This window comes from Wasmannia auropunctata, unplaced genomic scaffold (genome assembly GCF_000956235.1).
Source record: "Wasmannia auropunctata unplaced genomic scaffold, wasmannia.A_1.0 LD335244.1, whole genome shotgun sequence".
In the NCBI taxonomy this organism is placed as follows: Eukaryota; Metazoa; Arthropoda; class Insecta; order Hymenoptera; family Formicidae; genus Wasmannia; species Wasmannia auropunctata.
Window position 1 is genome coordinate 4428 of NW_012027646.1, and position 25339 is coordinate 29766.

Genomic DNA, 25339 nt, shown 5'->3' on the forward strand with positions numbered 1-25339 from the left:
TGGACAAGCAGCTATTCATCTCGCTCTCAATGAAGGATGCGAGGTGTTCACTACTGTGGGCACGAGTGACAAACGAAACTTTATTAAACAAATGTTTCCGACTATTTTGGATGAACGCATTGGAAATTCTCGAGATACTAGTTTTGAACAAATGATAATGCAGCAAACGAAAGGTCGCGGCGTCGACATCGTCTTAAATTCATTGGCTGAAGAAAAATTAATCGCGTCTGTTCGTTGTTTGGCGCGAAACGGTCATTTTTTGGAGATCGGCAAATTTGATCTTGTTTCTAACAATCCTCTAGGTATTTCGGCGTTTCAGAAAGGTATTAGCTTTCATGGAATTCAACTCGATAATATGTTCACTGGAAATAATCTCATGTATAAATCTCTGTTATCAAAAATGGTAACCGATGGTCTTAATAATGGAACTGTGAAACCACTCCAAGTGAAAATTTTTCCGAAAACAGATATCGAAGAAGCTTTTAGGTATATGGCGAGTGGAAAACATATGGGAAAAGTATGCTTTAATTTATTGACAGTAGCAGAAAAAATTATTCATGTAATATCCTTTTTTATAAATAATATGCATTTTTCTAATATTTATGATTTTTTTTATAGATAATTATAAATATCCAAGAAAAGTATAAACCTTTAGACAATCACATTCTCGCATATCGTCGCTATTATTGTCTCAAGGATAAAAGTTACGTTATACTAGGCGGATTAGGTGGATTTGGCTTAGAGTTAACCGACTGGCTGATATTTCGAGGCGCTAGGAATGTTGTGCTCATTTCACGAACTGGAATAAAAAACGGTTACCAGCGTATGAAAGTTCAATTGTGGAAGTCGTACGGTGTAAACGTTTTGATTATCAAGGACATTGATGTCGCTAACATTCAGGGTTGCGAATATCTCTTGCGAATTGCGGAAAGAGAAGGACCAGTGGACGCGATATTCAATCTTGGTGTTGTATTGAAAGACAGTGTTCTGGAGAATCAAACTGCTGAGACTTTTGCGGAGTCCTTTCAATCGAAAGCTCGAGCAACTCAAATATTGGACAAACTTACTAGAAAAATTTGCCCTAAACTACGGCATTTCGTAGTATTCTCTTCCGTTTCTTGCGGTAGAGGAAATGCCGGACAAACTAATTATGGCATGGCCAACTCTGTTATGGAGAGAATATGTGAGAAGAGGGTGGAGGAAGGATTACCTGGATTGGCAATTCAATGGGGAGCTGTGGGCGACGTTGGTCTCGTCGCAGACATGCAGGAGGAAGATAAAGAAGTGATTATCGGTAGCACTTTGCAGCAAAAAATATCTTGCTGTCTCGATGAACTCGATAAATTTTTACTTCAAAATCAACCGATTGTGAGTAGCATGGTCGTAGCTAAAAAGAAAGCGGGATCTTACGAACTTGGCAGTATTGTAGAAACTGTTGCTAATATTTTAGGTACGCTTAGTTACGGTCATGTAAAATTTTTTTTGCATGTATATTTATGAATTTAATTGTCTGTACAGTGCTACATGATTTCTTGAAATTTTTGTTCAAGTATTACTTATGTTACACAATTTATATTAGGATATTTAATTGTGAAGCTAGCAGTGTTGTAATGTGTGTGTGGTACTACAATTTTTAACACCCAAACAATAGTTTGAAGAAATTATTGATATAATGACATATTGAACAATAAGTTTTGTAATTAATTATATTTATTAATAAATATATGGTAATAATATTCTATTTTATTATAATTAATATTTGATAGTAATGTTCTATTTTTTTACAGACATAAAAGATATGAAATTTGTAAGTCAACATTTGCCTTTGGCTGAATTCGGAATGGACTCCATGATGGCCGTTGAAATTAAGCAAACTCTTGAACGAGAATTTGATATTTTTTTTACTGCACAAGAAATAATAAATCTTACTTTTGCAAAACTCATGAAAGTGTCCGATGAAAACGTAAGAGGCGACACTATTCATAACAAACAGAAACTCGTCACAAAGGAATCAAATGCTATAAAATATCTAATTGGTATTATAAAAGATGAAGATTTTATTTCACAACCCTGTTTTGATCTACCTACTAAAAGACAGAAAGCTACGACTGAAGTATTTCTTATACCGGGTGTCGATGGGTGCGGAACTGTATTTAATCGTTTAGCACCAGATATTGAATTTTCAGCAACGTCCTTGCATTATAACACAAGCAATATCGATGCTGCTACAAATATTATATCTGGGATTACTGATTATTTCACAAACGTATGCAAATTGTATTAATAATTTGATATTATGTCGATGGAAAGTTATTTTAATTGAAAAGAGAAATTTTTTTGAATATTTTTAACATCTTTGCAGCACATATTACCAAAACTAAGAGATGGAAAAGATTTTGTAGTAGTAGGATACTCCTTCGGATCTATTATCGCGGTTGAATTAACGAGAAAATTGGAAGCTATGAATTTTACAGGCCGTCTAATTCTCATCGACGGCGCTCCTAAACAAATACGAATGATTTATAAACATTTTATAGAATCTAAAAATACAGACCTTCAAATTGCTGCCTTAACAAGTGTTATGGAAGTTTATGGAATCGGAAATAGTAAAAAGGTATAATTTTTTTTTATCTTATCAAAATTATTTTATAAGACATTTATTGTACATTTGTCATATTTGTTGTACGTTTTCATATCTTAAATTGATTATTGATTTTGTTCTGTATATGGGGTGACTATATATATATGTATATAGGCATATGTAGCCATTTCTTTTATCTTAAAATCTAGAGAATGTTTAATATATATATATAATTTTCCAGTTAAATGGTTTGAAACAAAATGTCACTAATCACGGTGGCTGAAATTTAAAGATTTAAAAATTAAAAATATTATTGAGCAGCCAACATGTAACCTTGGCCGAAAAAATTTGATTCTTTTCTTCTTATTATTATTTGTTGTACACATATATCAACCTTGTTAATTTGAAAGTATTGTTACTTAAGTTTTGTTGATTTAATATTGCGCGAGCGAGTATAAAACTTTTTCATTTAACATACAATCTTTTTCAATAATTTATAAAATCATTTTGTGATATTCTCGTATTTTTTAAAGAAACGTTTCATCTTTTCTATTGCAACAATATTCATATTACCGTGTAAAATTAGAGTGGGTATCGATTAATCACGTTGCGATTGGGCACAATTATAACGTTTGAACAATGCAAAAAGGCTTCGGTCGCTGTGAGTAGCTGTGTCCAATCGTGGTCAATCAGAATCCTCCCAAAACTTATATGTACATGCCTTTCCGTTTTTTACATAGATAATTTTTATAAATAATTACCGTAATTACAATAGAATTTGTTTCTGTTTAACTTGACATTATGTTTCTTATGTCTATCTTCTTTCGTTTATAAAATAAAGAAAAGTGGTCACTTATGTCACGACATTCTTTTTATACAAATTCATATCAATTTCTTGTTCTGTCTTATAATCTTGTATTTTAAATATTTCTTATTGTAAAGTAAAACTTATACGTAAAAAAAGTATAATTTGGTATAGATTTTAGTGGAACTGAAGGAATGCAATACCTGGGAAGAGAGATATAATATTTTTGCCAAGCAGTTTTTGGCCACGAACACGTTACTTTCGCCTGCAAATTTAAAGACGCTATGTACAACAATTTATAGACACTTATTAGCTGCTCATCAATATGATCCTTCTACGTTGCTGCCTATTAAATCTCCTATAACATTGCTAAAACCTACAAAAACATTGCATATACCCATGACTGAGGAGGATTATGGTTTACAGAAGGTATTTCAAAGAAATGACGCTAATTTCTATATATGATAAATAAAATTTAACAATACAATTTAACAGTTTGTTAATAAAATATGTAATTTCAGATAACTAAAAATGTGGTGAAAGTACATTACATCGAGGGTACTCATGTGACGATCTTGAAGAACGAGAAAGTGACAGCTGCAATTAATGGACAGGCACCATATATAATTTAACGTTTTTGTATAATTTAAAAATCACAAATGCAAATTTAAATTCAAATTATACATACTTATTTATAAGATAATTTAATTTTAAATTTGCAATAATAATTCTTCAATAATGATAATGAAATATTTAAAATACATACTATTTATAAAGTAATTTAATTTTAAATTTGCAATAATAAAATTCTTTCTGTATAGATTATGTTCTATATATATTCAAACTGTGTGATGTACTGAAAATCTGCAATGTGCGTAACATGTTCTGACATGTAGTACAGAAAATCTGTACTGTGCGTAAACGTGAACTGTAGATTTTAAATTGACAATGAATATCGGCACGGCTAAAAATTTAGATAATGGACGTTGTACAGGATGGTCCATGTGAAATGTTACAAGCTAATAACTCTAAAAGAATATTTGTCGTTGACCTTAGAAATGTTTAGAGTTAGATAAAATTTTGTAAAAAGAATTAGTAAATGTTTAAATGTAAACGGACAATAGTTCGAACATTTAGTAAAATAAAAAAGAACAGAAAAACCTTGAAACCATTTACTTAATTTATGCTTTTATTATTAATTTAAATGCATTTTACGTAAAGTTTAATTATTTTTAATTTTTGATAAAGACATTTTCCAAAGAAATGTTTTTAATAAAGTTTAATTATTTTTTTCTTATAGAATCCAAATATGTAACATTTTATAGAGGATCATTAAAAATTTTGAAGTTATACCTCCCCTTTCAAGTGAGGGAGGGAAGAAAAATTTTTGTTTACATATTTAGAAAGGCCCCTCTAATATATAAAACTTCTATGCAAACAACTTTTAATTTTATACGACAAATATTCCTTAAGTTATTAGTTTATAACTCTTAATTATGAGCCATTCTGTATATAGAAAAAGATTCAGCAAAAAAGAATACTTGATTTTTAAACTAATAAAACAAGATTTGCACAATAGATTTTGTTTTTACCAACCCCTACCCCATTAGCAATGTTTTTAAATATATTTTTTCATTAATTATGCATTGTATGATTTATTATAAAAATAATATAATAATATTTATTAAATGTTTAATATATATTTAATTCACATATTTATATATATTACCTCCGGGCTTATTTGAGTCATGAAAATTTGCCTTTGATCGGCCGTCTTTATTTAATAATTATAATACGTATCTCATCGGTGTTTTAAATTGATATAATGTGCAAGAAAATTTCGTAATGTATAGTCTGACAGTCTGACGCAGTCACAACTGTCGAATTTGATTTAGAAACATAACATAGGAACAATTAAGCCCTAAAATTTTCAGATTTGTCCCTTTTATTTTCTCGAAAATATTATAGTAACCCGCGCGTTTTCATCAGTTCCCGCATACATGGGTTTTTCCAACTGTCGATATTTCCGTTTAAAAGTCGATAAAGTCGCACGTAATCTTACCGATTGTTGATATTTTGTAATATCACCCGCGCGCGTTATAAGTGTGGTATTTCTTGGCTCCAAGCGTCGATTAATTTTTCCGATGATATTTATTAGCTATAAATCGATTGAAAAATCTTGAACTCTGCCGAGAATTTTCTTTTCCAATAGTCAGTCGGTATACGTCTAGAATTAGGATCATTGCAATTTGCGTGGATATGTATTGATGCGTGTGTCGTGTGTGTGTGTTTGTGAATCATCTTTTTCTCGTGCGCGCAGTCCAGATATCGCCTGACGTTCGGCGAAGATGGCGGCGAATGGCGGCGTACGTCTTCTTCTCCTCGGAGTTCTGTGTATTTTTCTCCTGGAGCTATGCAACGGTGCGGCGACGGACATCAAATTGGACGCCAAGGCACAGCTGTTGCACCGGCTCGACAGCCTCAATCTCCTGCTCTACACGTTCCTATTGATTTTAACCGTTTTAACGATATGGATGTTCAAGCACCGCCGCTTGAGGTTCCTCCATGAAACTGGCCTGGCTGTCATCTACGGTGAGAGTCGTCTGCTATCAACAATTCTCGGCTTTTTCCTTTTGTTGGTTTTTTTTTCTTACTGTGTACGTGCCAGTGTAATTGTGACGCGATCAAATTGTGCATAACCGATTAAGCATCGCCAAGGGCACGTGTGACACGTTCTTTCATCGAACTTTTGTCTATTTATGGAAGGACGACTTGCAAATTTTGCACACTCTTGTTCAACTCGTACTTATGTACTCACGAAATGATCTCAATTTTCGAATTTTTTTTTTTGAAGTTATTTCTTTTCTCTTTATATATTTTAAATTAACTGTAGAAAATATGATTGCGACATTATCGGTGATACATTTGATGCTGTGAAAAACGTTTTGCGTTGAGATTAATATTTGTGAAATTTTTACACAATTGATACACATCAAATGATAAGATTTTTAGAAGATTTTATACATAGATGTGTGTTTTATTATTGTTTTCAAACATTTGAGTGTTCAAGAATTAATTTTAGTTTGATAACGACGAATAAAATCGTTCATTCGCTATACAGTTTTAATTCTCATGACTTTATATTACTTAATGAAAATTTGTAAATGATTTTATAATATATTCTTATCTTCCAATTTGAAATAAAATTAAGTGCATTCTTATCAAACGCATTCTTGGATATAATTTTAATCATCGCGTGCAACATGCTAAAAATAAATTTGTTTAGAGTGAATTGTATTTTAAATGCTCTTATTACAGGCTTGATCATAGGAGCGATAATACGCTATGGTTTCACGACGAGCAGCACTATTCTGCATATGCCGGTGGTCCCAGATAATTCCAGCAAATACAATCAGTCTGTACCACCGGACACGCTATGGTTACGTTTCCCGGAAGATAAGGGTGGCGGTGTCGTAAAGAACAAAACGTTTGCATATTCGTTTCGCGGTGAAATCTACAAGGAAGACAACGAAATCGATTTTAAGGTGAATAAGTCCTCCGTGAGATGATAAGTCACATTGTTTGTCTCTAAAGAAAGTTGATGATTTTTTTTTTAACAAATCTAGATAATTTTTATATTATATTTAAAATCACTGTGTTTTTTTTAAATCAGTTGATTTAACGGCAATTGTGTTGTTGTTACAGGCGACTTTTGATCCTGAAATATTTTTCAATATTATATTACCTCCCATTATCTTCCATGCTGGATACAGTTTGAAGCGTGTAAGTACATTGATTCGCTTATTTCTCTTTCTTGGAAAGATGTAATAACACGGGATATACAATATAATTAATTTATGTAATTTTTTATAATCGAATTCTTGCAGAGATACTTCTTCAGAAATCTGGGTGCGATTCTTATGTACGCTTTGATAGGAACCTCCATATCAGCTTTCGTTATTGGGTAAGCTTTTCCTTCAATATTGTTTTATTGTGGGAATCTTGAGAAAAAAAATTGTCAATCTATATATCCTGTTAAATTTTTTATATTGCTGTTTTTCGTTTGGTTTTTTTTTTTCGTTTGAAAAGAAGGCACCATTTTTAAAATCTATCTCACTATCTATCTAATTATTATTTATTATTTATTGCATGTTTAAGAAAAGAGAATGGCTGTTAGCTCTTGGCAACGAGCAAAGTATGCTTGTAGATACTGTGTATCTTATTATGCATAGCTTGTACTTTGAGCTCAGGTTTATCTCCGCTTTCTTTTTCACGCGTCACTCATAATTATTCCTGTTTTTCTTTTAACGGCTTGATTTAAATTTTATTTTTTTAATAAGTGGAACCTTATCTTATCTGCGCAGAGCTCTAATGTACGCCTTTATACAACTGATACCGCATCTCTCCACGTCGTTCACGTTTCTGGACACCTTGTACTTCGGCGCTCTGATATCTCCCACGGATCCACTGACAATAATATCCATCTTCAACGACCTACACGTAGACGTTAATCTGTATGCTTTGGTGTTCGGCGAGAGTGTGCTGAACGATGCGGTCGCCATTGTACTTAGCGGGTTAGTAGGCGGAACATTTCGCGGAATCAACCGTATTTTTTCCTTGATTTGCGAATTCTTTGGTTCGAATCGATTTTTTCCGCAAAAAAATTCTTGCGACAGAAAAATCGGAAATTCGAAATTGACGATTTTGAACTGATTTCACGCGCAAAGGCCGTTATCTTGGAATTATCTACACAACAATATGTGTAGCTATAAATTTAGCAATACATATTTAACATAAATGCAATATCAAAAAATCATAAATTCTAATATCTAATTTCAGCTCGATACAAAACTATGCGGAGCGATACCAGTCGGGATCGGGCGGTTTCGAGACCGTGGCGTTCTTCCAGGCGTTTGGAGACTTTGTTGAAATATTTAGTCTGTCCCTCTTCATCGGCGCTACTATGGGATGCATCACCGCGTTGCTGACGAAGTTTACCAGGGTGCGAGACTTTCCTCTCTTGGAGTCGGCGTTATTCGTCTTGATGTCCTACAGTACGTTTTTAATCGCCGAAGCTGCCGATCTTACAGGTAACTCAATATTTGTGCGTGTTTTATATTCGATTATGGCATATAATCGAGCAAAAAATAATTTTTTCTCAAAAACCAGTACCTACTAGCCAAAATAGTCCACCGTCGATTTAACAGCTTTTTCTGTATAAAAAGTTTTTAAATTCTCTTTTTGATAAAAACAATAATCTGTCTTTATTTAAGAACTTATTTAAGAATTTAATAGAAAACCGAAAAAATCTTTTGCATCAATCTAACAGATATTTTATTGTGAAATTTTAGGCGTGGTCGCTGTTCTCTTCTGTGGAATATGCCAGGCACATTACACGTATAACAATCTGAGCCCGGACTCGCGCCAGCGCACGAAGCAGCTGTTCGAGCTGTTGAATTTCTTAGCCGAGAATTTCATATTCAGTTACATCGGCGTCTCGATGTTCACCTTCCCGAAACACCATTTCGATCCCGGCTTTATCTTCGCAGGATTTGTATCCTTACATTGTATATCTACAGAGTGTGCCACACAGGACGTTCCTTTGAATTTTTCCGATTGATTTCCTAAACAATTCTGTGAGAGAATCCATTTCCGGTTTAATGCGATACGTAGCGCACGACTGTCGCAAGAATATCGTCAAGTGGATATCAAGCGAATTATATTCGATTAATTGAACGTAATTAGTAAAATCCTTAACGCAGTTCTCAGCTATGCGCGTTACTGGGTCGCGCGGCTAACGTTTATCCGCTGTCCTTCATACTGAATCTGGCGCGGAAGCCGAAGATATCGTTAAACTATCAGCACATGCTGTTCTTCGCAGGATTGCGCGGCGCCATGAGCTTCGCTCTCGCCATCAGGAACACCGTGTCCGACGCCAGGCAGGCGATGTTGACCACAACCAGCCTGATCGTTATACTGACGGTTATTCTGCAAGGCGGCGCAACAACGCAGTTTTTAAGCTGGTTCAATATCCCGTGAGTAAAACTAATCTAATGTAACTCAATATCGCAGTTTGCCCCTTTACTTTTATCAATGTTAGAATTATGCAAAAGAACATTTTTTGTTCTGATAATTTGTTGTTTCTTATTCCCGTTTGATTTATTGCAAATATAATTGATTGTGCTTTTTATCGTGCCACTTAAACTGTCCTTTCGTTTGTAGAGTCGGAGTGGACGAGGAAATAGAAGGACTTTCTCATAACGGAACACGCAGTGTAAGTATGACTGTTTTTATTCGACAATCGTGTTCTCTATGCTATCTAGAAGAATTAATTAAATTATTACGTAATGCAGAATAGAGAGCTACATTATTTAGACTGTTTGCATATATACATACATATATATTAACATGTTCATGCGTTTGTATAAGTTTGACACTATACATGGCTAAATATCGATAGTAAGATTTACGATTTTCTCAGTACAGCGAAATTTTGCATGTGTAGCAGTGTTCTTATACTCTGTAGGGTTATTAATTTAAATTACTTTACAACATTTCATTAATAATGAATAGATAACTGATGGGCAATAATGAAGCTAAATAATTGATTTAAAAAATCACAAAAAAAATAACGACGTATAGTAAATATATTTAAATGAGTGTAAGAGTATCTGCTTTAAAAAGATATGAAAGCGAAGGCATTTGTGCATGTAAGCTTAATTGGTCTCGTATAATGATCTTTTTTGTTGTGTCGTTTTTACCCAGGTGTACAATTCGTTGGACACCGTCGGGGTGCGTACTGATCAGCTGAATCTCGTTAATTGTTAAAATCGAGGCTTAGAGAGTTTTATTTTGCATACGCTTCCGCTGATTTTTTCCTCCTTTAGTACAAAAAGTAATATCGGAGTATCGTAGATTCAGAAAGTTAGATTAAGCAATGCTATATCGGTTGTCTATCATGACCGGGTGCAATGTCGGTGAGCTCAATTTTTTGATGCTCCAGCTGCAGCTGGAAACGTTTTTTTTTCTTCTCTCTAGTAGTTGAAGGTATACATATTTCAAGGTCTGCGAAATGTTCCACGAGATTTTTCGAATTAAGAATATAACATTCGTACGGGGAATTGCTCTACCGAAATTGTAATCCGAATATCTTGATCCCCGCATCCCCTGAGCTCACATGCATGTCTATTACATTACTTTGCCTCTGTAACGATCGACAAGTGAAATTGTGAATATTCGCGCGCGCGAATGTTGCGATCTGCAAGACAATTTAATTTATCAATGTTGATAGTCTGGCGGCGAGAGTGGCTACGGTGAACTGGACATGTGTAGGGGAAGAACTCCGCCGGTATGTTATTACAATTAAAAGATTGACTTGACGCACCTGTTTTGACAAATTGGGAATTTAGACGACTTATATTTATTTTGTGTATTTCGATGACTCACTCGCTCTAACAAATCGATTTTATTCACGCACAAACAATGAAACATTAATATACGTATATATATATATATATATGCATAAATAACTCCCACAGCAGCACGATATCATGCAATTCTCGTAAAAGTAACTGCATGCATCAGCTGTCGCTCCGATATTTTTGTTGAAGTAAAAATTGATTTTTTTTTTCTTATTATTGCTGTAGCATGTGAATGTAGATCCGTTATATGATTTATATGATCCCTCTGCTCGTGTCGCAAGTTGCAGATTTATTTCCTTAAGGCTTTCGAACCCGTTATCTGCATGAGCCTTTGGTTATTTTTTTTTTCCAGTATGGTTTTTGTTATCCATTCTGTATGTTGAAGAGTAGCTGGAGAACACTGAGATACTTACACTGAGATACATTCATTAACAGTGCCTACACAGACATGTTTAATATGGAACGACATAATCATGATCAATAAGTAAGCATGTATTTTTTCATAACTAATAATGAAGGGTAACGTCCGAAGAAGAATGACATTAGTATATCGATGCTATACATTTTTACGCTTAAAAAAGAGAGGAATTAAAAATATGTATATCTATTTGGAGCTTACCTTAACGCATTAATAAATATATGTTTACGAATAACGAGGTGGGGAAGGGGAGGGGAGGGGCGGGGGGATGGAGTGTACTTTAAAGATTAAAGAAGGAAAGCTCGCAGTATCATACAGGATGGATAACTGATGCGTTGTTCACGTTTCACAGTATAATTCTATGCAGGACGGACCGCTGCCAGGCGGCGGCAGTGGCAGCGGTGGCGGCGGCGGCGCCGGTGGCACAAAGCCTAACGAGAAGGCGTTGCTCGCGAGAATCTGGGGCGATTTCGATACCAAATACATGAAGCCCCTGTTAACGCATTCCAGGCCTACGTTGTTAGAAACGTTGCCGGTCTGTTGTAGTCCGCTGGCGAGAATCCTCACGACCACGCAACAGATGACGCAGGTACAGGGTCGTTCGAGTTTATTATATGCGCATCCGAAAACCATCATTTTAAACCGTCAGTCATAATTACGCGATGTCTATATTTTATATCGTTTATGTATAGATTATAATTGTGAATTAAAGTAATGTTACTATATTCATAATAATATAATTACACTGCGACAGGACGAGGTTGCGAGAAAAGTCGATTCGGATTCGGACTTCTGCTTGGAAGATCGCGAGATGGAGCGGCGCAGGACCAGCGTTCAGCCGGTGAGTTTCCATCAGCCTAATCTCAATTACACTGTTAACCCGTGCTATCAGCCTAACAACAGCACCACAGACGTCGGCACTAATCCGGACGAGCCCTATGTAATTCTCAATTTACACAGAAGGTAGAACTAACAGCAATCTCCTAACACCACCACCTTTTGTGTATCTAAATCTTTCTAGGCTGAAGAAAGGGAAAGAGGGAGAATGGAAGAGTCTTGTATATATAATTCGTGCGCGTTAAACGCGGAATTACAATTTATTTAATTCCTGTGTACCTCATACGCTTCACATTCGCATCCGTTCATCATAGTTACGGTTATGATTTCGTTAAAAAAATTTTACGTCTTTCGTTTTGAAATGAAAACGACTGATGTATCAGACAAACGAATCTCGCGAATTCGTCTCGAATTTTACTCCCTTTTTAAAAAATTTTTTTTCAATTCTTTACTTCGACTTTGTGAGTGTAGACAACAATAGCCTGCGGCTACGTGTGTGTACACTGTATATTTCTACGCATGTTCTCCATACTGCTACGTACAAGCAATACAGACAATACGTAGAGCAGACATAATCGCGCGAAACGATCATTTTACATTCGACATTTCGCCTCTTCTTTCTTTCGTTCTTTTATATATAAATCACGAGCTTGGAATGTTCTATTGCACGTAAGATTAACTTTATCTGGATGATGTAATTTCTCTTGTTTTCTCGATTTCCGAGCTCACCCCTCGAGTGAAACAGCGACTAGGGATAATCGAGGATTCGGGTGCGATAGCAGCTTGAAAAAAAAAACGATACTTTTCGGACGGGCGAAATGAGTTTAACAGTTCAATAGCTAAATTCAAAAGATGGAGGGAAATCAGATCTATACAAACGAATAATCTAGCATAACGATAGAATTGTTGCAATGATGACCTTTCGCCAATTAAATCGTAAAGTTTTAAGCTGCATGCTGCTGTCGCGCACAATGTCTCGGTTTCGAAAACGACAATGTGACAACTGTAAATACACCGTTAATTTTTAACAAGCCTGCTTGCGCTTAAAGAACTGAGAGGAATGTACGTATGCTATTTTGTTAATGCAAACCGACCTTTTATCTGCTCTGCCTCAATCTTACACTAACACGGTGCGCAAATTTGACAAACACGGTAAAATGTTAACGAGCCAGTTCGCCGTTGCGTGCGAGTGACTCCTCGTAACTGCGTATTCCCTTCTGTCGAGAGGTGATTTTTATAAATCTGTGCAGCAGATAAACTATTCTAGTCAACGATTGCCTACTAGATAGACGCACGAGAATTAATGAATGGACAATAGCGTGTGATATTTATCGCATAACGATGGAATAAATTCCACATTTGGTAAACTCGACTCGAAAATTATGTTTAATGTACACGTAAAAATGACAAGCTTCTCCGACCTATTTCTGCGCTTGTGTCTTGCTCTTCTCACTCTTCACGGGGGAAAAAAATCACAGTCACATTTGCGGAGCGCACGTTTGATCGTACTTTTTTTCATCGGTTTTTCTAGAGAAGGATAAATGGTGACAGTGATGATGATGATGATGATTCCGATTCCGATGGTGAAGACCTCAGAATCATCGGAATGGATGGATTCATTCCGTTACGAACGTTGTAGCCGGGAAAACGGTTCGACGATCCATGTGTACCTAAAACCTGTGCAGCAAAAGATTCTTCTCTTGACTGAACAGTCGTGAATAGGTCGTATCACGCGGTGATTTTCCGAAAGTATTAATACGTACGAATAGCGTTAAGGGAGTGAAGATGATCGTGATATATTCCGCGCTTTGTCATTTTTTCCGAGAGAATTGTATATTTCTATTTATACATAAAGAGTGTTGGAAAAGAAAATTCAGGACCTGGAGAGAGTACGTAGCGCTCATTGATCTGAGTAAAAGAAAGATGCTCTTTTTTTATCTCAACCGAACGTTTCTCGAAATTTAGTTTTTTTAACGGGCAAGTACCACTCCCGGATTCTTTCTTTTCTGAACACTGGAACGTGTTTGCCAAACTCTTCGCGAGGTTCAAACGCTCGAGCATTAAACATAATTTTCATAGTGTTCATTAATTCTAATCGCGCGATTAATTCTAATCCGATTATTGCGACTGGCAATGTAGAGACGTAATAGGGTATTGAGGCTCTGTGGCTGCTGTGATCTTTTAATCTTTGCTCTTTGAAAAGTTATATATTTATTTGTAAGCTGGGAGAAAGGAGTATTCGTGTGTCCCGTCTTTTCTGAAATACCACGAAAAATGCGATATTTCTAACAGAACAGATCATTTCTGTTCGTAGCAGCGCGATATATTAATCTTTTTCTTCGCGCAAGATTGCTACTTGAAAAAAACTTGGGACGTGCGAATACTTCTTTCGCCCACTGTGATCCTCGAGAGCCCTCCCCCCTTTTTTGCATGCAGTCAGTTTTTTAATGCGGAAGGATCTCTGGCATTAATCATCTCGCAATCGCGCTGCCGGCATACTTAATCGTCTAATATCTGCATGCCGCAATATACTACTTCACACGTACCTATCTTATTTTTTACGTTGTTTTCTCCTATTTTCTTTTTAGTTTGTACATTGTTATATTATTTATTCACAGACGAGCGTCAGGAGCTCTGCACGTAGATCGCAGTTATGAACATAATATATTTTTTTGGCGTCTTAAGATTTATTTTAACGGCCCGATATATTATATGTTTTCGTATAATTGTTGCCGGTGATCTGTCCACGTATCTACGTTTAAGTATCAAATTGTTAAGCGTTTTTAGCTAAGTGTAAGATATATTCTCTTCGAATCGTTGCTAATTTTAAAGAAGCTAATTTCTAAAAATGTTGTCAAAGGAGTTTTTATCGGACACTTACAATTCCTTTAAGTCCCGTTTAAGATATATCTCCGGCGGTGATATTACCAGACTCATACACTTACGTTTGTGTTAACGTAACCGCTATCGCTTATGATTTGATAACGAAGTCAATATTGCAATGTAGTTTACAGGCGTGATACTTCAGGCAACGAAACCCACGATTCGTGCTTGGTCGATTGTTGTCGTTTTGCTCTTTTTTTTTAAGTAGAGTATTATTTACAGCAGATTCTATAAAGAGTAGTAATAATTACATACATATATACAAAGTAGGAGGTTGACGAAATTAAAGTACAGTGTGCTTTCTGTTGGCAAATTAGCGTATTACCTCGCAAATTTTTTGTAAATAGCGTTAGAGATAGAGAGAAGTTTTATTTTTTTTTTCTTCCGGCCTCGCGAATTATGTAGATTCACTTTGATGCCAAGCCTTTCGCTTTCGAAATAGATCTCCTATCTCGATGACACAATCAGCCAAACCGCTTTGTAAATAACGTAACAATCTCAGCCCACGCGTGTACGCGATACTATACGTAAATGTTTCGTCCGGGTGCGCCGGGATTGAATGTGATCGATTAAAATGTCAAGCGGCATACATGTGAGAGATGTTACATGGTACTGGAGTCGATTCTTGATGTGTGTTTAATACTTTGTGGGACAGCTGGGGACCGTGATGATGATGGGAGAAGTTAGTCCGGGACCACTACCGCTGCACACACGGGTCGCCCTGCCAGGTCTGGTCGGCAGACACTTGTAAAATCTTTCTTTATAGCCGATCGACCGTTTTTTTTTTCCGTTTCACCTCGCTCGCTCGCTCTCGAGTACGATTGTCCTGTCCGATTGTCAGTTCAAAGTCGGTCGCACGGCGATTCTTAGATTGTATATATTCTATCGCTTGTCGCTTATCGTATAAGTCAATAATCCCAATAAATAATGGTTCAAAAGTTTTTCATCTAGCCAAAGAAACAAGAGTCGTACTAATTTCTCAGAATCAATCGATGATATACCCGATATCATTGCGTGCCGCCGATTTTGATGACGAGTCTCTCCGAGCGATTGTTTGTTGCAACCGATGCCGAAAGCTCGCGATAGGCGCTCTAATAATAGGAATCACAGTCGGAATTGCTGTGGAGCTTTTAAAGGAACCGGTCGTGCTTCCTATGCAATTTTTAATAGAGTAATAATAATAAAGTGGAAGGAAAAGAGGAAGGACAGTTTTTAGTTGGGAAAGATTCCCAGTATATGTATACACACGTTTATCGGTTTCTCTAGATTTGTAGGTAGATTAATTTTGATGACAGTCACATGCCATACGTTGATTACTTCTTCGCGAGCTTTAATTATAGTACTTTTAATTATAGTACTCTGAATGTGATGAAAGTCATGATGTGTACGAGAACGAGTCGCGCGATCCGTTACACGCGTTAATCTCTTTTATATAATATTATATGATAATGATTATTGTTATAATTAATTATTCGAAATATCTGCCGAAATTCTTGAACGGTGGTTTAACGAGAGAACGCATGATTTACTTGCCAATTGTACAGTACGTGCAATTACATAAAAATATCAACGCATGTCTTTGTTTTTCTTATGTATATTCTAATATTCCAATACGTAAATAATGTACTTCTTTGTTTAAGCGCCACCATTAAGAATTTGTTAGAAATTTGGAATAGTTACTGAGATATTAACTTGCTACAGATGCGCGACTCGCATACGGTAACTACGAAATGTGAAAATTATATATACGTCTAATATATACATCGGTGAAATAATGATGTAGCGCAAGAATCGACCTGTATCTAATGGATATGCGTAAGGGGATAAAGGGCTGAATCAGTTCAGAATTAGTCAGAGACACGCGGTAAGATTTGTACATCGACTCGGCATCCGGGACAGACTATTCTAGATTGACTTACATATACGCGCGTTACGCGAATCTATTGTATCTGAAGGTGTTCACGCGTTGATTTGACGACGACTAGAGGGTAGAGTCGCGCTGCTAATCGGATTTTTCTCGGTCTCGGTGAAAATTACTTAATTTAGATATTTACAGCAGTCGGCGAATTGACTTTGCCGCGTTTACATGTACAAAACCTAGCTATATTACTTACGCGGAGTGCGGGGCACTCCGTCTTACTGTTTACATTGTAACGCTTTAAAAAACTCCTGTTGCCTCGCTACGATCGGATATCAAGCTGTATAGACGCGAGGAAATCGTATGAGTTCTTTCATCGTCGAAAACTGTTGTCGCCGCGTCAAAAAGAGATTCATGCACGGCTTTTCGTTTTCAATATAACTTCTGTAATTTGTTAATTGTTATATCATTGAAAATTATATGAATTGTATGAAAAGTTATATGAAAAATTGTGTATTACAGTGCCCGTGTAATTGATTTTTTTAGTAGCAGCAGAGAACGACCGCGAGCTTTAATCACGTATTCTTACACGTAAAGTTACAAAACGCGATAATATACAAGACGGGTTTAAGACGATTTTTAATTTGTACTTTCGAGCAGGGAGTATATATATATATATTTATCGGCTTCCTGATATATATATTGTTACGCGAATTCTCCAATCGTGGTAGAGTGAAGTTAGATCTACGCTCCCTCCCCGAGAAAAGAAACTTATACCAATTGTAATTCTTAAATGAGAATGCGAATACGGCGCGAGGATGCGAGAGGATTTTTAATTTAGTCGTTGGCTGTGAAGATTAAATAAAATTGTTTGCGAACGTAGAGGTGTATAGATATTAGGAGGGTGAATTCTTAGGAGGATATGTTCAAATAGCATTGTATTTATCAAACGTGTACCGCGACTCCACGAAGCTAATTCCACGAGGTAAGCACGGTGGAGGTTGTTCGCGAGAGGGTTGTTCTAAGACGAGTTACATAACGCATCGCGCGCTACAGCGAGGGAAATATAAGGATGAACGTATTGTGCTCCTCCGTATAGATATTCGTGTTCGTGAATCCGATGTATAATGTGTAATCGTAATGTATACATGCAATGAGTATAACAACGTTGTGATACTATGTACCACACTTTGCAATGTTTAATAAAGTATTTGTAAAAATATATATGCAAGATTTTCTTCAACATTATTTCAGCAAGTCTGAAGGTTTGTAAAAATAGGGATTTATCGGCTAAGAAAATTAAGAAAGTTTGCAGAACTTTGTATTTTGCAAGTCTCGATAAAATCCTTTGTACATCCCTTGCCCTTCCACACCCTAATTTCGAATATATATCGTGCGGAATATTAGCCAAGCAGAAGCTACTCTGGTTTGTCAAATCCAGGTAAATTGCATATTGCACCAATGCAACATGAATCACGTGACACTTCATTCGTAAAACAATTCATGATTATTGCCGTCATTACTTTCATTTAATACGAGATCTCTCTCAGCTTTTCTTAAAAAAGTACGACAGTATAATGAATTACAGCATTGACAGATCTGAACAATTTCAGTGGTAACAACCCCATTAACTTTTCTTCAACAGCGCATCGATTTTGAGAATCTAACAATAAGTTAAAGGTCTTCATATCTTCCAAGCATAAATCGACAAGTCAAATTACACGGTCAATTACAGTACATGTGCTATAAGAAAAGAATGCTGCATAATTCTTTTCATATAGTTCTCTTGAAATATTCGAAGGAATTTATAATCGAAAAGTTACGTTTTTGAAATCTACATAGTCTTTAAAATAATACAAACTTATATTTTGTCATACTGAAATTTATAATGTTAATCTATCTGTCGAAATTAGTTTGGATCATAATTTTAATCAGAGGATTAATATTCCGTACGCGAATTCTAAATATCTAAAAATATCTAAAAATTCTGCAAGAGTTATTAACATTTTTCGAGAATCTTTTTTTAAAAGAAAACATATTTTATCTCGATTATAAATGAAAATCGCAAAGAAAGTTGTATAACTGCTTTCTTATTAACATTTGCAAATCTAGAAACTTTTCCGTTTTTTTGAATAAACCATAGCTGACAATTTTAATTCAATAATTATATTCGAAGGATTACAACTTGTACGACTAATTCTAACAGTCAATTTGGGTGACTACTTAGCACTAATTATCCTGTGGCCACGAGAAGATTACTCTTGTCAGTGATTTATCTACGCTATTCCTCATCCGAGATCCATGAAGCAAGCTACGTCAATATATTGATATTCACAGGCTTAATGAGCACGTTGCTCATTAAATTCAAACATGATGAAATCGCGAATAATATCGGTAAGTTTAATTTGGTAATGATTCATTTAGGAAAGGATTCTTTTATATTTTTATATTAAAAATCATGATTTTTGAAGAGCACGCAGACAATAAGAAAAATTACTATTATCTTCTTTACTTTTCTTACTGAGGAAATAATCCTCCTCATTTATCCGATTTTTTGGGGTGTTCCGCGCTAAAAATAGTTTCAAATCTTGTCATACGTGAAATCTGCATAAAATTTTGTAAGAATTTTATTTCATATCTCCGTTTCGTATTTGCATAGTCATGTCTTAGATAGGGAATTATTTCGAGCATTTATGGCATAATAATAATATAAAAATATTGCCGGGCAAGTGATATGATTATTTGGGGAATAAGGAACGACGCTATGTCCGATGATTATTGTTTATCTGTAGTAGCAAAAAATTTCTAACAGGATATTTAAACCAAATAGCTTTAGTGTGTGTGGGGGGGGGGAGGCCGTTTATATTATTGAACCTATGTCCTTTGTATCCGCATCACTTTACCTTCAAATCCAATATCAAATGTGTTAGCAAGAACAGTCGCAGTTCGTTAGTGGTTGTGAGAACAATAGAGAATTTTAACTAGTATACACGTATTTCTTATCTTGCAAAGAGTCTGTATTTCCTGCTTTTTATAATTTTAATTTAATTATCCATCCAGACGGCAGTTGAAAGAGAAAATAAATCTCAATGAACGCCTCAGAGATTATCAAGCTGTGCAAAGGTAAGGGGCTGAACGGTGTGCCGAAGTGTTCGTTAGTAAGCAATTGTTTGCCGCCAGAGCCGATCAACCAACGATTAACGGAAGAGCAATTGTCGCCGCCGGTACCGAGCTATCACGTGAACAGCAGAACGGATGCATTCCATCCGAAGCTGCAGAGAACCTGCCTGGATTGTCCCGTTGCCGTGATACGCAATCTCACGGCAACGCTCGAGATCAATCTGGACCTTTATTCGACTAAGACTCTGGTTGAGACACGGCCAAATACGAAAATCGACATACGCGAGCAGAGAAGATACGCTTTTGATGAGAATTGGGACGAGGAGAGGAGAAAGAAGAACTGGGCGTGCACCAGTAAAATGAGTTACATGACGATCAGCAAGTACGCGAAATATCAAACCGACAGGCTTCTCGAGGAAGATCAAACTCTACTCGAGGAAAATCGAAATCCCAACTTGTCTACTTTCGACGGGCCCGACAAAGTGACCGAACGCAACAAGACGGTGAAATTCGCTACGAATGTGGACCTATCGAAGCCATGCTGGAAACCGCAGTTGAACGAATTAACGAAGTTACCATCCTTGTTCAAGGTGGAATGTGCCGACAATATGCTTAGCTACATGTGCCGCGATCTCCTAGGGATGAATACCGTACAGTTATACATGAAGGTATAAATCAAAATTTGATGACACAATTTTTTTTTTAAGTTGGAACGAAGGGAGGAGGGGATGTATCTGGTACATTCGAAAATATATTTATTGCGACTCGATTTATATAATTTGTCCTTAGGTACCCGGCTGCAGAACGACCGGTCATCAAGAGAATAACAATTTCTGCTCCGTCAACATTAACATCGGACCGGGTGACTGCGAATGGTTCGCGGCGCCGCACGAGTACTGGGGCGTGATAAATTCACTCTGCGAGCGAAACGGCGTCGATTATCTGCGTGATCCCTGGTGGCCGCCGAACCTGGATGTTCTGCGCGAGAATAACGTCCCGGTGTACCGATTCGTTCAGAAACCGGGCGATATCGTGTGGGTGAACGTCGGCTGCGTGCATTGGGTGCACGCGATCGGCTGCTGCAATAACATCGCGTGGAACGTCGGCCCGTTCACCGTCAAACAATATCAGACAGCGATAGAACGTTACGAGTGGAACAAGCTGCGGCAGTACCTGTCGATCGTGCCGATGGTGGAGCTTTCGTGGAACCTGGCGCGCAAAGCTAAAGTGTCGAATCAGCTGTTGTATCAGCTGATCAAAAACTGCCTGTCGAACACGATGAAACAAAATTATTTGACGCTGGAGTTAATAGAGAGCAAGGGTCTGACAGTGAAAAAATACGCTGACGAGTGCGAAAACGATGAGACGGCTTATTGTGAAGACTGCGCTGTACGTTTCCCGCTTTCAATGTATCACGCAATATATTACGTTATATATTTCAGTTGTTTTGCATTAAAAGCAAATTTTTTTTTCTTCAATTCCTTGCAGGCTGAGATATTCAATATAATAATCTGCAAGCGCAAGAGCAAGAAGACGAAGACACATCTGGTATATTGCCTGGACTGCGCGCTGAAGCAGTCTACTTCGCTGGAAAATTTTGTCTTTTTGGAGAAATGTTGTATGGAAAATTTGATGAACATTTACGATAAATTCGTATGCTACTAATTATCGGTGCTATCATCACCATTTCCTTATTATCAGCGTTGATACTTTGATGTCGCAGGTCGCAGACACAAACAGCTAATCTTATTGGTATAGCGATATTAGATATATGAGCATCTCCTTCCTACGAATATTCTTGTCGAAACATATTACAGTAGCGAGAATAAGCATCTTTTTTTGTGGAATTATCGAATTTCATTCTTCTTTTATACACTTAATTTTAAGACTGAAAAACTCATCGAACGTCTGTATTGTGAATTTAGAGTCAAACAAGGTTCCTAATCATGAACATTAAAATTATGTGCACTCTATTTCGCTTGTTTTTATATTTTAAACGTAATGATCGCATAACATTCGTTACTTTACGTATTATTAGGAAACGTTATTTCGTAACGAAACGATTTCGTCTATATTGTGAAACAGATGATACTTGCAAAGTGGATGTTTTCCTGATCTGTTCTTTTGCCACTTATAACTATAATTTCGTATAATAAGCGCATAACATTTGTTATGCAGTCGTTATGTTAATACTAGAAACGCGGCTGTGCCCTTTTCGATCCATTTGATAATTTTTCAATACGGTCGTTGTCTACAGCTACACGTCTGAATTAACAAGTATATTATTTATCAGTTATCCACCTATCATAAAATCACAAAAGAATAATACAGGTCATAAATAACCCACCTACGATTCTAGAAGAGACCTAAATCGCCGCGATTCTAATGTTAACAAAAAACAAATACAAAATCAAATGAAACAGAGTGCACATTATTTTACAAAATTATATTTATAAATATATTTATATTAATAATTATGTTTATAATTATATTTATAATTATATAATATTTATAATTATTTTAAAGTATAAATTATATTTATAAATATAATATAAAAATATATTTTTTTATATATAGTATAAATGGCAAAAGAACAGAGCAGGAAACACGATCTGCTTTGAACAAGTGTCTTTACAACATGGATGAAGTCGTAATACGTAGCAGTATTAAGAATTTACTGCATAGACATTCAATTGTACTTATAACACGAGTCATTGTCATTAACAAAGATTATGTGATAAAAGGAGCAATCACTTTAAAGATATTAAAAATTGTATAAACAGGAAGAATTGCTCATCAATGAATTTTTGTTAAGCAACTATGCATGAAGACAAACTGCCGTATGTAAAACTGCTCAAATTATTTATATTTTTATATGCGAATCGATAGCATAAAATTTAGGAAAGAACTTTAATTAGCGAGGAGATGTCATTAGAGTGTAATTTTTATCCACGTATAATGTTGCAAGATACACTTCATGAAACTTATAATCTCTTGACCGAAATTTAATTCTCGATAGATTTTAATAGAAATCAATGTCCAAATTAACTAGCTATTTGACACAAATTTCTTATTAAAATCGATAAATCGTGGAGACAAAAGTAAAAATGAAGAAAAATAAAAATAAACGAAACAAGTTTTTTATCGTGATTCTCTAGAAGCTTATAATAATTTTCATTTTCTTGAAAGTATTCCTCCGTTATTTTACTTTAAAGCTCGACGTATAAATGTTTATTAATAATTTTTATTAATAATTTTTATCTTAATATAAAGGTACTAATTTGTTATTATACTTTAAAGTCCCGCATTATTACGTATATAATTTATATATAATTTATTATATATATATATGTAACAATACGGTATTACTGAATTACTTGGCTCTTCACGATTTCTCTCATAGTATCCGTAACGCGGAACATCGGCCCGTGTCCAGGTATTATAAAGTCTGCGAGATCTATTATACGGGAACGCGTGGCAGATTGAGTTTTTACCAATTCCGGTGTGCCGAGCGACTTCCAGATGTGCGGCGCCAGAATATCTTCCTCTTTCTCAAACAAGTCTCCTGTAAAAGCGTGAAATCGGAACATTTGCTGTATAAGTATGTAATCATTAAATTGAGAAAAATAATCGAATTTTTTATTAGATTAGTGTACTTGGATTTTTTTCTAATAAAAATATGTCTATGATCTCTGAAAACTTGTGGATACCTGTAATAGCAAAACGCTTTATTTCCCCATCTATTGTCGTCTCTACGAGAACGGTGACATCCTCCCTCGTGTGTCCTGGCGTGGCTACAACTTTAACACCCGGACAGAGCTCGTAGCCCTCTAAAGAATTACAATTTTCTTAGTAGCGACCTCGGTAATTTCTAAATTCATTGTACTTATTTCAATAAGCCTACCATTAGAAATCTGTGGATTCTCGTAAAATATAGTACGGTGCTGAACGGTCAAGCCTACAATGTGTTCTGCGTTTGTGAATAAATTGTTGTTCCCTATGTGGTCTGAATGGCTATGAGTACAAACAACATAGTCAATATCCTTTGGCTCGATATTATTTTGTGCGAGCGCTGAAAGAGAAACAAAAAATTTATCATGTATCTTATATATTTAATTGTGAATTTTATATATATTGCCCGCAAGAGTCTGAAAAACTTTTATTCTAAGATATACATGAGCCTATATGAGAAGAGAAATAAAAACTGTAATTTCTAGCATTAATTTGGAATGGAATTAAATTTTATTTATTTTTTTAAAATAAAAATATAATTAGGCGAAAGTATGAAATAAACGACAAGAGTCTTAGAAACTTATTTATTTAGAATGGTATTTATTTAGAACGGTATTTATTTAGAATAAATTTATTTAGAATGAATTAGGGCTTCACCGTGAATCTTGATTTAAAAAATATACTTATTTGATGCAATTTTACTCAAAAAGAATCTAGCAGAAAAATGCGGCGGTCTGCCTTTTTCTGTCGGATTCTTTCGTTTCGAATCAAAACGCGTTGAATAAGTGTATTTTTTTTTTATCAAGTTTTGCGGTAAATATTCCGTATTCTAAGTCAACATAAATTAAAATGTTTGTACATATAATATGTATATAGATGAATATACATATATTATGAGGAACATTGTAAAATCTCGGTTATATTTATCGCACCTTCCGTCAGTTTCTCACGGTCCCAGGCAGTCATAGTGTCAACAACGATCAATTTTGGGCCCATAATCACGGTGCAAGTACAATTGGCGTCCATTCTGCCGTCGCTCAAGTTTTTGGAGTAGCCATTGATCATAACTATCACTTTCCATTTGTACATTTTCAAATAATTCTTCAAGTACTCTTTGGCGTCTCTCGATAAAAGTAATGATAAGAGAGTAAAGCATATGAGTAAGTCCTGGAATTGTTATTGCGATCTACATTCATCGTAACGCGCGGTGATTTAACCTTAAAACAGTTCCAGTTTTAACAGCTAATAGTGCTCTCCACTCCTTTAGCAACGAATCGAATAATGATCTTTGTCGCCGTATATTTTGATTTCACGCAACAAAAAATAGGTGCGCGAACGAAATCATTCATTAAAGGCAAGGAAATCAGAGGCCTGGCAACGGCTGCAACACGTTATCAACAATGCGGAGCAAGCGAAATACCGAAAGCACATGAGATGTGATCTACGCGTCAACCGGTTCACACTCCACGTGGTCTCTTTCGAACTCGAACGCGGAACGACTCGACGGCAGAGAGAAATCTGAGAGAGGACATGAGTGACATGACGACCTTTCGTCTGTCAGTATCAGAGAGAAGCGTGAGAGGCGTAGCACGGACACGCACCACAAATTGTATACCTGCGGTTCAGAAAATGGTTGTTATGTAGTTTACATCCATTTCGTCAGAGCGCGTTAGAGTTCACGAAG

The 25339-nt window shown here is 35.8% G+C and overlaps 4 protein-coding genes across 6 annotated transcripts in view; 3 read left to right on the forward strand and 1 right to left on the reverse strand.

Annotated features, from left to right (window-relative positions):
- The window catches only part of LOC105457407 (fatty acid synthase-like), a gene marked incomplete at its 5' end in the record, with an annotated part of 8245 nt that extends 4165 nt beyond the window's left edge, over positions 1-4080 (forward strand). Inside the window, 6 exons of the mRNA XM_011702057.1 lie at positions 3-517; positions 619-1450; positions 1788-2266; positions 2363-2614; positions 3561-3815; positions 3908-4080. Of these exons, the coding sequence (XP_011700359.1) occupies positions 3-517; positions 619-1450; positions 1788-2266; positions 2363-2614; positions 3561-3815; positions 3908-4018 (2444 nt within the window). The remainder of the gene's footprint in view (positions 1-2; positions 518-618; positions 1451-1787; positions 2267-2362; positions 2615-3560; positions 3816-3907) is intronic.
- Positions 4081-5619: 1539 nt separating this feature from the next.
- LOC105457364 (sodium/hydrogen exchanger 7) lies at positions 5620-18027 on the forward strand. The gene is made up of 11 exons (XM_011701979.1): positions 5620-5978; positions 6705-6931; positions 7092-7169; positions 7274-7350; positions 7751-7960; positions 8226-8476; positions 8738-8940; positions 9156-9421; positions 9609-9660; positions 11593-11814; positions 11980-18027. The coding sequence occupies exons 1-11, from the start codon at positions 5735-5737 to the stop codon at positions 12190-12192; spliced, it is 2043 nt and encodes a 680-aa protein (XP_011700281.1). The 5' UTR covers positions 5620-5734; the 3' UTR covers positions 12193-18027.
- Positions 18028-19281: 1254 nt separating this feature from the next.
- LOC105457365 (histone demethylase UTY-like) lies at positions 19282-21897 on the forward strand. Of its 3 annotated transcripts, XM_011701983.1 has the most exons (5): positions 19282-19761; positions 19864-19926; positions 19984-20591; positions 20713-21312; positions 21412-21897. In XM_011701983.1, exons 2-5 carry the CDS (start codon positions 19893-19895, stop codon positions 21586-21588), a joined length of 1419 nt encoding a protein of 472 aa, XP_011700285.1. In that variant the 5' UTR covers positions 19282-19761; positions 19864-19892; the 3' UTR covers positions 21589-21897. The 3 variants fall into 3 exon arrangements, with proteins under 3 accessions (XP_011700285.1, XP_011700284.1, XP_011700283.1); XM_011701982.1 differs by having other exon boundaries at positions 19282-19926; XM_011701981.1 differs by having other exon boundaries at positions 19282-20591.
- A 1310-nt stretch (positions 21898-23207) lies between these two features.
- Positions 23208-25215, reverse strand: LOC105457368 (metallo-beta-lactamase domain-containing protein 1). The gene is made up of 4 exons (XM_011701990.1): positions 24588-25215; positions 23828-23995; positions 23634-23753; positions 23208-23488 (listed from the first exon to the last, which is right to left on the reverse strand). Exons 1-4 carry the CDS (start codon positions 24742-24744, stop codon positions 23289-23291), a joined length of 645 nt encoding a protein of 214 aa, XP_011700292.1. The 5' UTR covers positions 24745-25215; the 3' UTR covers positions 23208-23288.
- Between the last annotated feature and the right edge of the window lie 124 nt (positions 25216-25339).

Bases quoted from the DNA above. Each gene is read 5' to 3' on its own strand.
- LOC105457364 (XM_011701979.1), top strand. From the start codon at position 5,735: ATGGCGGCGAATGGCGGCGTACGTCTTCTTCTCCTCGGAGTTCTGTGT. The intron at 7,170-7,273 runs GTAAGTACATTG...GAATTCTTGCAG, and splicing joins CTGGATACAGTTTGAAGCGT to AGATACTTCTTCAGAAATCT. The intron at 9,422-9,608 runs GTGAGTAAAACT...TTTCGTTTGTAG, and splicing joins TTAAGCTGGTTCAATATCCC to AGTCGGAGTGGACGAGGAAA.
- LOC105457365 (XM_011701981.1), top strand. From the start codon at position 19,893: ATGAACGCCTCAGAGATTATCAAGCTGTGCAAAGGTAAGGGGCTGAAC. The intron at 20,592-20,712 runs GTATAAATCAAA...ATTTGTCCTTAG, and splicing joins CCGTACAGTTATACATGAAG to GTACCCGGCTGCAGAACGAC. The intron at 21,313-21,411 runs GTACGTTTCCCG...AATTCCTTGCAG, and splicing joins CTTATTGTGAAGACTGCGCT to GCTGAGATATTCAATATAAT.
- LOC105457368 (XM_011701990.1), bottom strand. From the start codon at position 24,744: ATGTACAAATGGAAAGTGATAGTTATGATCAATGGCTACTCCAAAAAC. The intron at 23,996-24,587 runs GTGCGATAAATA...TTTCTCTTTCAG, and splicing joins CCGTGAGAAACTGACGGAAG to CGCTCGCACAAAATAATATC. The intron at 23,489-23,633 runs GTATCCACAAGT...ACGCTTTTACAG, and splicing joins AAAGCGTTTTGCTATTACAG to GAGACTTGTTTGAGAAAGAG.